This window comes from Cygnus olor, chromosome 1 (genome assembly GCF_009769625.2).
Source record: "Cygnus olor isolate bCygOlo1 chromosome 1, bCygOlo1.pri.v2, whole genome shotgun sequence".
In the NCBI taxonomy this organism is placed as follows: Eukaryota; Metazoa; Chordata; class Aves; order Anseriformes; family Anatidae; genus Cygnus; species Cygnus olor.
In genome coordinates, this window is record NC_049169.1 from 114,521,668 (window position 1) to 114,534,984 (window position 13,317).

The window sequence follows — 13,317 nt, forward strand, 5'->3', positions numbered from 1 at the left end:
TTCCTTAAGGATGGGACTCGGGGCATCCCTGCTGGTGGGGCATCATTCTGCAGTGAGACAGGGTCATGGCTGTGCCATCACTTGGTCCCCAGCACCACTTCATTTTAACTCCCAGAGATTCCCATTGGATTTGGCAGTCAGTCTAGCACTCCTCAGATGCAGATTTAGCTATTAGAGAGAGCTAATGAGATTATGCAGCTAAAATGGACATTTTAATTTGCACTGTTCCTAGCCAAACTTCCACAAAGTTTCATTTCCCCATGAGAATGTGAATTATGGCTTATATTTTCATAGCCAGAATACCTTCTAGATCCCCATTAACACTTACATACCTATCTGTGCATCAGTTATGCATTTGTAAGCCATTTTCAAAGTCTGTAAATGCTACGTAAATTATTTTGGAGATGAGGAATGATTGTTTAATATTAACATTTAAAGAAAAACAGTATTTGCTTCCATATTAACTGTTGAGCAAAATCAATTTATCTGTAGTTTGCTACAAATTACTTGAAAATACAATTTTTGTAAATTGAATTTTATTACTGTTCCTTTCTGTTTCGTTATATTTTACCCCAATATGCGTAATTTTGCTCTACTTCATTTATCTTATGTCAGAAATAATATTTCTGCTCTGCCACATTATTAGAGCTAGGAAAGAAGATTAATCAGACACTTCAGAAGCCTCATGCTGAAATAACATTTTAAATTTATAGAAGAACAACCACTATTTTATACAGCAAAACTAATTTTTCAAACTTGAGATAACAACAATGTATTACAATAGTAAAGGTCAATTTGAAGAAGAAAGGATTATGGATTTTCTAATGAAGTCATCTTCTTGATACCAAATTGTAATTTACAGTGTAATAGAAGGATGTTAATTCTTCTCTAGCTTGCTTTGAGTGACATTAAGGGGCTGGTCGGTGTGGTTCAGATAAAAATAGCTGTTACATTTAATTTGATCACTAATGATAACCTTTATTTTTCTTCATAGTGTGCTTTTGAAGTCGCAGGAGCTTGCTGAGCTCCAAGGTTTGCTCTTTGGTTGCAGAGATGATTGCTGTGTGGACACTGCACTTCTCCAGTACCTACCATCTTCAAATAACTGACTGTGAAAAATGAACACCTTTGTATAAACTCATAACCTCCCTCACTGTTGAGTGCCTGTTTACTGATACAGAACAGAAAGCCTTTGACTTTGGAAGGTGGCCCTTGAATATCTGAGTTCATTACGAAGTGAAGAAACAGGAATGAATGTAGTGATGCCTTCCGTGTCACAAAATGCATACCTCACCCTGAGGCATTTTTAATGAGTAAGAAGGAAAATTAAGATGTTATTCCTAAGCTAATTTATGTCCTTAAGAAATGTTGTAGCTGAACATGTGAGTTGGATTATCTATATGAGGCAGTCGGTGGTACATGGTTGTGCAGACATGGATAGGAAGGGGAAGAAGGCAGAGTTGCATAGTGTCATGGTCACTGCTCAGAGGACTTCAAGGGGATTGGGCTTCTCGTGGCTGAGGAGGCGATGGGGCCACAGAGCTCATGTGGAAGCAGTTGCACAGAGGCCTGGTACTGTGTTGGCATTATTGCTAGCATGTTGGTAAAGCAATTAATCACAAGAAACATTGACTTTAAACTGCTCCATCAGTCTAGGAAAGTTAGACCAAAATTTCGTAGCTTTGTGTCATGACATCAGCAGCATGCATGTGAAATTTGTAATCACCAAGTGGTTTGTACCTAGGTATTAGCTCAGGAGGCAAGCAGAGCTGACTGAAAGACCAATAACATCCTGATCTTGGTTCAGTAAGGTAGTTCTAGGTGACAGGAATTGAATAATACCAGCAATATCATGGAGGTCTGTCCCTCAACATGAATAGGTACTGTGCTAATAAACTTTCATCAGCCCACCGTGCTGTAACAGGCTTTGCATAAGCAAACCCCTTTGAATCATCATCATTGGAGGGTTGCTGAGGCAAAGACCTCACAGTAGCCTGCCTCAACAGTTGCAAGCTGTTTACACTAGGCTAGCAAGGACGTAGGACTGGTACAATGCTGAAGGATCTGGGAGATGTTTGTTCCTGTTATCACAGAGAGCAACAAGCCGTAGCGGCTGAGCTGATGATCTCAGAGAGGCCTCGATTTGACATTTTATTCAACAAAAGGAGAGGTTAAGATATAAATCAATAAAAGGAGGCAATAGCAGATTAAGGCTCTCTTCCGCATGCCAGTACTACCTTCCTTTCTTCTCCTGGGCTTGGGCAACATCCACTCCCCCAGTGTTCCCATCTGTTCAGATGCTCTGTGAAGTGAGAGCCTGCCTGGGAGCAGCCGGGTGACCAAAGCAAAGGCTCAGAGCCAACTGCTGTGTAATTTGGCCCTGGCAACTGACTGGAGAGGTTTTGTTGTTGAGAAGTAGGCTGTCCCCTTAAATCAGCCATAAGGTCAGTTTTGGTGTTATTTTTCCTCATCTTGCGAAGAAAAGACTAGGTTGAGTCCCCTAGCTCTCCCTCCCTTTTGTCCCTCTAAGAGAAGACAAGACCCCATCTTTCTCTTCTTCACCTCTCAATTGAATATGGAGGGGAGAGAATGACCACGTCAGCTCTTGGCTTTCAAACTGGCAGTTACATGGACTAAAATGTGGCTGTCCATACACCTAATCACCCGTGTTTTCTGTAGCTGGCTGGTTGCTTTGTGCAGTCATGTTGGAAAAAAAAAAGACTCTTCCCATCACATAAAAATAATGCTCCACATGAATGTCAATATCCATGAGATTCCTGCCCATTTTGGTCCTCTTTAATTAGGGACTGTTCTGCCTCATTGGGCAGCCTGGTGTAATAGCTTGGGATCAGGGTGGCATAAAGACTGTCACAGCTTGAATAATCTTTTGAACAGTGGGAGGTAATGATCCTGCCTAAGGCAAAATACTGCTTCCAGTGTTACGGGGCACTGTGATTCTATCCCACACTTCACTTAGTCTTTTTCCAAATGCTGCAGTTTACCCCCTGAAAAATGAAGTGTTTTAAGAGTATGTTCCATCTCCAGCATAGTCCCGTAATTCCTATTGGATGTGGGCCGGGTGAGCAGGGGCGGAGGATAGCACTTAAGATGTGAAATGCCACTTAGAGACTCCAGCCCATGCAATTTTTCATGCTGAATATTTTTCCAGGCAGTGACAAACAATCTTTATTTCATCTGGAGGATGGAGAAATTCTGAGTATAAAAAGTGAGTCCTCTTTTCCCCCAAATCCAGCCAACCAGCTTTCATCCATCAATGAACACTTCTAGGAAACATTAATCTCTTACCCCTTTTTTCAAAGGTCACAAAAAACTTCTTCAGGCTTTTGGCCCGTAAGGAATAAGCCATGTTTTCTTTTTCCAGTGTTGTCATAGTTCGTTTTTCTTTATAGTAAAAAAGTGAAAGAAATAGCTGAAGGCATACTTGTGAATAATTACACTTGCACCATGTCTCCAGAGTTTGCTGGGTAGATTTGAACGTGTAAGATTTGATCGTTTTCCTTGTTATAGGCAGTTTGATTATCCATCCAATGTTTGCAATGGATTATGAGGCACTGTGGCAGATTACAGAGAGAGCTTTCTAATGTTTCATCTAGAAATGGAGTTAAAATAGATCTTTTTCAATTGCAACGCTGTGAAATGAGCTTTCAGGGTATTAGATTTGGAAAACAGCTAATTAGATGCAGTTTCAGGCTCTCCTGCTGGGACGACTATTGCATATACAGAAGTAAAATTTGGACTGTGCAAGTTGTCTCAGTCTGTAGTCCTACAAAGTAGCTGGGGCACGGGTGCTCATTACGATGGTGGGGCTCGTCAAGAAGTTCATGTTGCACTCCTTGGAGTTCATTCCACCAGAGCTCAGATTTGCCTGACATGGCACATGGCCAGAGTTATCCTACAATAAATACATGATTTTGAAAAACTCAGCAGATGATAGACTTTTCTTATGGCACCCTGTGACAAGGGCTGGGACTGTTCTTTTCACCTCCACTGTTGGTGGTGATCAGAACCGTATGGGACACTTTGTATAAAGGACTCCCTGTTTCTTACAAACTAGTCTCTACCAGTTTGTCATGGCCCGTTCATAAGAAAAGTGGAAGTCACTATCTAAAAGAGGGAATTTGGACCAAGTCTGAAGAAATCTTCCATGGAAAGCCTTGAAATAGCTAAGTGTGGTGAGAAAGGTTAGGATTTTTTTTTTTTTTAATTATGCTAATGAAACCAAATCCCCTTAGTAAGTGGAAGGTGCAGGCTAGTGCTTATCAACCCTTTTTAATTTCTGAACCCCTCAAAATCATGACTACCTTGTGAATTGAAGACTACTGAATACAATCTTGTTCATCCTACTTTCCTCATGTGGGCCTGTGAAAGAAGACCAGAGATCCTTTGATATCCAAGTGGAATTTGCATCTAAGTAGAAAATTATCGTTTTCCTAATTTTATGTTTTCCACCCAAATGGAAAAATCTACACCTAAATTAGTCTAGAAAGTGTGGTTATCAACAAAAGTGTGTATGTGTGACAGGGAGGGGAGAGAATTCAGATCTACCTTTATGGCTTTGTAAAGGTAGCGTAGATGAAGGTGGCTTGTTATCAAACAATTGTTGGCCCAAACTGGTACAAATGAAAAAAACAACAACAACAACAAAAAACAAGTCCAGCTGTAAACTCTGTGCAAGAGCTTGCCTATACTCTGGCCTGCTGAGGGTGAAAATTGTCTGGATTTGCAGATCACTTCCAAGCTAATGATCCCTTGTGAAAGAAGAGCTAGGAGTGAGAGATGGTATATGAAAGAGGGACATTTGTATGGGCTTGCGTTCAATTCTCTGCATAAATTCCATGATTTGAACGTTCAAACTTAGCAGCCTGTATGTTTGAAATTTATAAGCGCTACTGATGGGTAAAGTTAGTGTGGCATAAGTGCATGTATAGTAAAAAGGGTACAAAAAGGCTTCGTCACTCTTACTGGTGAAGTGAGGTCATCTCTAATCTGTTCAAGTCCCACGTACAGGCAGGGTTTTCGTTGTAATTAAGTGGGTCAATTCTTAACTCCTGCTTTTATCTCTGACCATCCAGTAAAGCAGAAGCAGTGGAGTTAGTGGGGTGTGATATATTTTGAATCATTAGGCTACTTTTAGTAAAGCAACTCAAGCTAAAAGCTAAAATCTTTTTCCCGTAGCATAGACAAAGTCAAAGAAGGTACACCGCTTCATTCTCTCCCCAGATTGACAATCCATCTGTTAAAGTGTCTGTGTTTTGACGGTCATCAATAGAAACTATTTCGGGGAGAATTGCAAGACAATCCACTCCCACCATTTATGGAATACCCCATCTAGCTATTTTCATTTTAACACGGGACTTAAAACTCTTTAAACAAATATGTCTGTGTATTTCTCTATAAATTCACTTATATTCTCTATATATTCAAATGTGGATATACACATATATGCCTATAGAAAGATAAGGATGGACATAGGGAGAAAGAAAACAGGTATGTCATATTCATTATGTCTAGATGATATACATGTTGTATAATGTACATTATGCATATATGTGTGATCATTTTTTATATATATATATTTTTTTTTCCGCCATCTGTAAGCAAGCAATGAAAATCTTAATTAGCCATATAAATGTCTCGACCAGTGTTGATTTTTTAATCTATAAGTCTAAATCATGGTTGAAAACAAAGGGTCCTAACATTCCTATTTATTAATTGGAAGAACAGAGATACAGAAAGAATTTGTAAGGATTTGGGGTTTTGATTTCAACAAGAATGAGCCCCAAAATAAAAGGAAGTAAAATAGATCTTCAGGTATGATGAATTATTGTAGCACAGTTAATTTCGATGCAATAATGATGATTCTGATCAGGCAAAGATTATCTCATTAAAAATTAAATTATATAGAAATTAAAAGATTAAATTCTAGGGAAAAATAATAATAAATGCCCTTTTTTGAGTCTGTAAGATCTTAAGGTAAGATTGCTGAGTCACTACTGCAACATACTGCCAAGACCAGGCTGTTATAGGACATGAGTTGTACAAGCCAGATTTCAAGTGATACGAAACCAGTTGTGTCTACTCATCCATCCATCCAGCTTTCCCTATTGACGTTTCGAAGTGACAGGAATTTATATACTGAAAAACTTAAATTGATGCATAAACTCCACTTTTGTTTTCCACTGTTGAGACTACTACTGTGTCTAGTGAGCTAGGGCTTAACCTAAAGATCAAAATGTTACAGCAGAAATGAAAATCATGAAGCAAAGAGATAAGTCTCATTTCAAAGCTGATTAAATGATTTTTTCATTGCTAGTATATATTTTTTTGATAAAATATATCAAGAATATTTCTCTGTAAGTGATACTCTTCAGTATAAGACTAAGTTAATAGGCCCCTATTAATTGCCAGAGAGATTTTGACGTATGAAAAATAAAACAGTTTTTATTATCTTATTGCTGATATCACGATGTGGCTACTGTTAGAGCTGATCATGCTATTGATATTTTTTACTCAAAAATTTCAAATGAAAAGTCTATATTTGCATGTTCTGACTGCAGATTCTTAGTTTTTCACAGAAGGATTTTTAAGTACTTTTTTTGAATTTGTTTCCATATAAAATGTTGTGATTACTTATCTTAGTTCCCTTCCAACCCACAAATACCAAATCAAAATAACCCCCCAAAATACCAACTAAATGTTACTATGTCATTGTGAAAATACTGCTTCCTTTTAAAATGTAATTTAAAAATAATCTTGGTTTCTGTAGTTGCATACACAGCAATGTGGAGGAGGATGGTATCTGGCAATAGGAAAATTTTCACAAAGCATGTTGCTGTGTTATCGGTATCAGTTTAGGCACTGGTACAGACGTTTCTGTTTCTTTAAGAAGCCACTTTAAGTTTCAGTTTATATCATGCCTTTTAATATGAGAGTTCATTTTCCTCCTTGTGTTGTGTCAACAGCTTGCAAGCACAAAGAATTCAGTTTCTGAATAAGGTGATACTTTTATTTCTGTACTTAAGTTGGTTGTGTTGCGTGAACACTTACACAAACCATAGAGATTCCTGGATTTAATTGCTATGGAAGTTTGTTATTAATATCAGTATGATTCCTTTTCTTCCATAAAGTCTTAGTTTTGATAACTACACTTTCCTTTATACCTTGTAATCAAAGTTATGATAAGCTCTCAAGCTATTCTTCCTCTCCAGACTTTCTCTTTCTTGTTCTGTTTTCACCGTTTCTTCTTAAATGTTCTTTTAGATAAAACAACATACTGAGCAAACATATCTTTTACATTACATAGCTGCGTTTATTTGGTTATAGAAGGAAGAGCAAGGAATACTGCAAGACGCATGCTAACATCATGCAGTGTTACTAGTGGAAAATGTTTACCTGTTTCTAGTGAGAGGGAGAAAAAGAGTAGGGACTAGTTTATTTAATTATCCACTTGAAAGTGTTTCTCTTGATTTACATTACAGTGCTTGGGGGGTGGGCATCCTGAGGTATTAATGTCAAGAATAAAAAGAAAAATGGTTTAAAATAAGTGAAATTGCCACACCTATTTAAAGTGGAGCTGTCTGCAGACTCTTAGCATGACATTCACTGCAGTCTGGCATACAACAATTATATAAATGAATTCAACAAACAACTTCATAGAGAAGAGAGAAATGCAGTGGTACGATGAGGTTGGTGGAGTGAATATGTGTTTCTTGCCTTGCTAGTCCCAGGTAGATTAGGGTTATCTCTGCAATGAGGGCAGGAGTTTTCCCACAGCTGCACTTTAACACATAGGTGGATGAAACAAAATTCAGCAAAGTCAGCTGGGCTGTCCATTTGGAGATTGAAAGCAATTGAACAAAAAGCTGAGGACTGGGAATAAAAGAGGCAAGAGCCAAGGATCAAGACTAAAAGGCAATAACAGAGCCTGGAGAGAAGTGAAGGGGAGCAGCACAGTGGCAGAAAGAGAGATTGAACATAAATGATTTAGAGGGGAAGAGCGTTACGTGCTGAAAGGGATGAGGCAGGAAACAAGTGAAAAGGATGGAAATTAGCCTTAGGAAGTAATCTCTCTTCCTCTAACACCGGAGATGGAATAGGAATAGGGTCTTTATCGGTAATGTAAATATTTTAATGTGCCTTTTGTTCTGAAGTAAGATGGGGAAGTGAGTAACTTCTGCCTGCTAGAGGCACAGAAGGGTCCCTCAGCCCCCCACTGTTAATTAGCCGAGCAGAGAAGGACTTCCTCAGATGTCAGGGTGATGCTCGGTAACTGCTGAGCAGAGCACTGCTTGGATGTCACTCCTCAGTGCCTAACTATAAACAGGCAGTCAGAGATGCTGCTGTTTGGGGGAGAGAGGATTTGATAAGCTATGTTTGCCGAAACTGGTCCCAGGGTTTTTCTGAATATACTCCCCATCATCATGTCTATGTTTGTGAAGGAGAGAGGGACAGGGTTTTTCACACGTGCTGTCCAGTGATTACTCTGTTTGAAAAATATATTGATGTTTTGTTTTGCTTTCCTTGGGCAGATGGACAGAAGAAGGTTCAAGAAGAATTTGACATAGACATGGACGCACCAGAGACAGAGCGGCGCGTGGCGATACAGTCCCAGTTCAGGAAATTCCAGAAGAAAAAAGCGGGGTCCCAGTCCTAGTAGCTACCTCACAGCTTAAATCAAAGTAATCCTGAAATGATTTATCAAGAAAATCAGAAATAACGCAAAGATGCATGTACAGAAATGATCAATATTTAAAACCCCATTGGCAGATAACAAACATGAGCTTGTGTGTGACTTCATCCCAGGTGCTTCACACCCATTATACTCTGTAACCTCACCATTTTACTTGATGTTGTAATAAAAAGTTAGGGTGAAGTAATTAAAGTGTCTGCCTTCATCTGTCTTTTCACATTAATCCAGCAAGCATGGTGTTACAGATGAACCCGGCCCAGATGCCTATTTTCCTCTTCACTTAAAGCTTGGAGACATAACAGCACCGTATGTTACAAGGCTTTTGCTGAGGGACGAAAGCACGTGCCTCAGCTGTGCTTACCTCATTTGAGAAATTCCTGCTGCCAGCCAAATGTGACACTAAAATTACTTTTCTGTAATGAGCTTAAAGTAAAAAGTTGCAGACAGAAGCTGGCACGAAGAGAAGAGGTGTAGGAAGCCATAAGCTTTTATTTTTGTCTTGCATTATGTCAATAAAGTGGCTTAAGTGAGAAAAATTGTCATTTTCCTCCCTCTTTGGATGATGATGTTCAAATTGCCCAGCTTGGATGCGCATTGACTTATGGAGAAGAAAAATAAGCAAAATACAAAAGCAAATCCAATTCCAGAAAGCTTTGGAAGGCTTTTTTTTTTTTTTTTTTTTTTTACACTATTAGTAAAAATACCAACTGCTCCTCTAAACTGTTTTGATGCAGCTGTTTACCCTCTACATACTCAGTAATTATTTCTATGCCATCTCTGTCTTTTCATATTATTTCAGTATTTGATGAGTAAATCATAAGACTCCCTGTCTCTATCTATGCTACTTGTAATTTAAAGTGATTTGTATGAGCCCCTTACTCTATCACTATGTTAGCCCAGTTTCTGATTAATAGAAAACAGCCACAACAATTTCAATTTTCTCCCTGCTGCAAAAGAGCACAGACCAATTCCAGACAGAACCTATGTAAGGATCTTGCCTGGCTTCAGACGTGATCAGGAATTAGCTGCCTATATAGTGCACAGGAAGGTTCAGAAAAGATTTTAAAAGTAGCTTTTACTCAAGAAAAGGGAGCTATTTAGATGGAGCAACTTGGCATGCACTGCACAGATACATCAAAAATCCCATCCTCGCTTCATCAGCAGGTTTAGGGGGGTCCAATAGGCATCTTCATCCCTGGGGAAATCAGAGACAGACATGTTTTCTAAAGGACTGGAGTTTATAGCAGTTCTTCAAGATAGCAGCATGAGCCTCACCTCTAGGCTGGTGGAGGCAGGCATACTGGCTGAGCAGTGGCAGCCTGCCTACCCTTAACTGAACAGCCTGAAGTTGAGATTGCTTCAAGTGTGGAGAGGTTAAGGTATAATTCCCAGCTGTCTAGAGGCATTCATTTCCTCCTCTTCCCACCTCCCACAGGCATATTCTGATCACCAGGGACAGATCGTCAGGCCTCTCGTATAAATTGGAAGCTACCAGTAAGGGGTGGGCATAGAGGGAAAGGAAATATCTCATGCTGGTGGCGATCACTTTCTATGAGAACCCCCCATAGCAGCGATACTGACAAGGTGTAGAGCTGTGAGTGAAAGCCAGACTGCAAGATTGCGGAGGGAAGGCCCTCAGATTTACACAGGTTAAGGCACTTATGGTGCTGGGCAACAATTTAGTGAGAAGTCAAAATGTGATGGTCAGTGTTAGGAACTCTGGTACCATGCTGGGTAGGGGGTCCCCTCAGAAATACTGGGCAGAGGAAGTCTGGATGGATCCCGTGAGCAATGCAGAAGGAATACGCAGAGAGAGCATGTGAGGTATTTAATACACACAGCAAAATGGGGCAGGAATGGACAGGACTTTTAAGATCTTTGTTCAGGGATAAGACCCTAAGTGCTGCCCAGACCCTGCCTTAGGCACCTCTGTCTGTTAGACCCTGGCCATATGCCTGACTCACTGCACAACACCTGTGAAGTCAGCATTCTCCAAGCTGCAACTGAGTGCTGCCACTCCAGGAGCATATTTTAGCATCGCTGTTGCTCTGCATTTATGAATTTCACAAATAAATCTCTAACAACACTGCTGCTGTGCTCTAAGTGTAGTTTCTGGAGGCTACAGATTCTCCACTTACCTTTCACAGAGACTGCTCACCATCTAATAATCACCTCAGTGTAATAATTTAAAAATTGTAATGGGTTTGGATTGTGTTGGTGCCATTTTGTTTAAATGAACATATGTCTGTAATAAAGGACTACATTTGCGTTCTGCATTATGTCATGTGAAATAGCATGAGCTCTGTAATGGCTACTTAATTGAATAAAAAGTATGGGTAAGCACTAGGCTTTTATATTTGATCTGACATTCTTTGGACTTAAATTTCCTACACAATAGGAATAATCATATGGCTGGGACACAACGAAAACAATTACATTATTGAAGCACAGCAACAAGGGCTGTTAGTAAATGAATTATGGCTCTTTCAGCAGCATGGCTATTCTTTAATGTGAAGTTCAGAGCACATCTTACAAATACAGTCTTAATATACAGTGAAACATAATGAGGAAATAGTGAACTGGCATGATATTCATATTAATTGTGGCTGCCCTTGCCAGACAATTCCCTTTTTATAAAATGTTTGCATCACAGATTCAGCTCATCTTTCCAAAAGAGGAGAGCTTTCTTGCTCCCAAGTCTTGCTTTTCATCCTTTGTGCATATTGAAGGTGGCAGTTTTTAATTTCCTTTCTTGTCACTAAATCATACTTTTCAAAGACCACTCTGGGTGTTACTGAGGTGAGGAAAGGAGTTTGATTCAACCAGGAGCTCCGCTAAGATGGGAAAAAGAGGACATTTACACATTCCAGGCATTAATTTGGGTCTTTAACTACCAAACACTCAACAAGCTCTCTGTTTAACTGGCACTACATAGATGGCAGTAACCAAGTCATGAAAAGCAAGATTTAAATTAGGTGGATATCTGCACTGAAATCCCATGAGTTTCTCTAGGTAACATGAAGGATTATTCAGAGCAGTATGTGTTACAGAAAACAGGGTTATCACTCCCACCACGTACACCTACATCCTCCCCAGACACATCTGCTTCTGCTCCAAATTACCTATCAGATTGTCCCAAAAGAGAATAACCTATGGTTGAATGATCAGAACAATTGCCTGAGCATTAGAAATCCTTTGTTCACATTGTTGCCTGGACCATGAAAATAGCCTGTAGAGCTAAACAGCAAAGGAGACTATTAGAAGGAAAGAAACACTATCAGAAAGAACAAGAATGCCCAAATGAGGGGAAAGAAAAAAAAAAAAAAAGGCAAAAGTTGTGATTTCTAACAAATTAAATGCAGAAAGGCAAGCCTGCAGCTTGCTGAACATAGAGTTATAAATGAAACTTTCTTCAAGCCCTCCTCAAACTGGTAGCCTACTGAAGGACTGTGGGGATGCAGGCAAGCTGAGGTCTTGCAGAAAGTAGAAATTAATCTTGCATTAACGCTCACAGCAGAGGTTCCCACAACAGGGGTCTTTTTTATAATGCATCAACCTGAGGAATTCATTGTCAAACTGAAAAGTCAGTAGGAGAGAGTTTGGAGTAAACTGACAAAATGAATACTAACAGATTGCTGGGACTGGGTGGGATCCATCCACATCTTCTACAGGAACTCAGATACACAGAAGCTGTCTTGTTTAACCCTTCACACTGATCTCAATTCTAGGGGAATAAGCAGTGGCAAATAGCAGATTTTAAGAAGAGTTCTAGGAGGATTTGTGGATTTATAAAGACTGTCTTTATTAGGTGGTTCTACAGAAGCTATGGTGTGCCATCATATAACCATAATAGAGCAACACTGGCCTGAGAGCAGTTGTAATTCACAAATCTTTTGGTGGTTGCTGATGGAGTAAACAGAGAGGTGGCTGATGACAACCCAGGTGCATCTGGATTTTCAAAAAGTTTAGAAAAGGTCTCTTAAAGAAATTAGGGAGTCTTGAAATAAATGATAAGGTCCTCTTGCAGTGAAATAACTGGTTAAGGAACAGGCGGCAAAAGGGTTTGATGGTATGCCCAGCTCTCACAGGAGTGGGCTTTTGCCACTGGAACTCCAACAGCATGGGTTGTGCAATATCCTTACAAATCCCCTGAAAAAAAGGGATGAAAAGCAAGGTGACAAATTGTGTTATCAATCCTTTCTACATGAAAAATCCGATTCCTCACTTCCTAGTTTTACAGAAGGCTTGCTGAGAGGACCCATGAGGAAAGAAAGATCACGTCAGACCATTAGCCCAGCCTGTCCCTGCCCACCCCAGGGCTCTCCCACCTGCCCAGGACCCAAGATCATGCAAGGCCCCAGGGCCGTCTGCCTCTGCCCAAGTGAGGTTGCAGCAGGGTTGGGGCTCCAGCTCCCCACAGCCCTGCCCTGCCCTGCCCGGCCATGGGCCTTCGATCCACCAGAAGGTCGCAGGACCTATATAAATAAGTGGCCTTCACCTCCCCTTCCTTGCTGCTGCGCCCTCAGTCACCCAAGCTGCATGCAGTGTGGATCAAAGCAAGCCTTGGCCAGCCTCTGTGTCTGCATTGCGGGGCAGGGACACTCCAG

The 13,317-nt window shown here is 40.2% G+C and overlaps 1 protein-coding gene across 1 annotated transcript in view; it reads left to right on the plus strand.

The window, feature by feature from the left end:
- Positions 1-10,989, plus strand: part of PCP4 (Purkinje cell protein 4) — a 54,124-nt gene extending 43,135 nt beyond the window's left edge. Inside the window, exon 3 of the mRNA XM_040530038.1 lies at positions 8,550-10,989. Within this exon, the coding sequence (XP_040385972.1) occupies positions 8,550-8,674 (125 nt within the window). The 3' untranslated portion in view covers positions 8,675-10,989. The remainder of the gene's footprint in view (positions 1-8,549) is intronic.
- Positions 10,990-13,317: the final 2,328 nt, after the last annotated feature.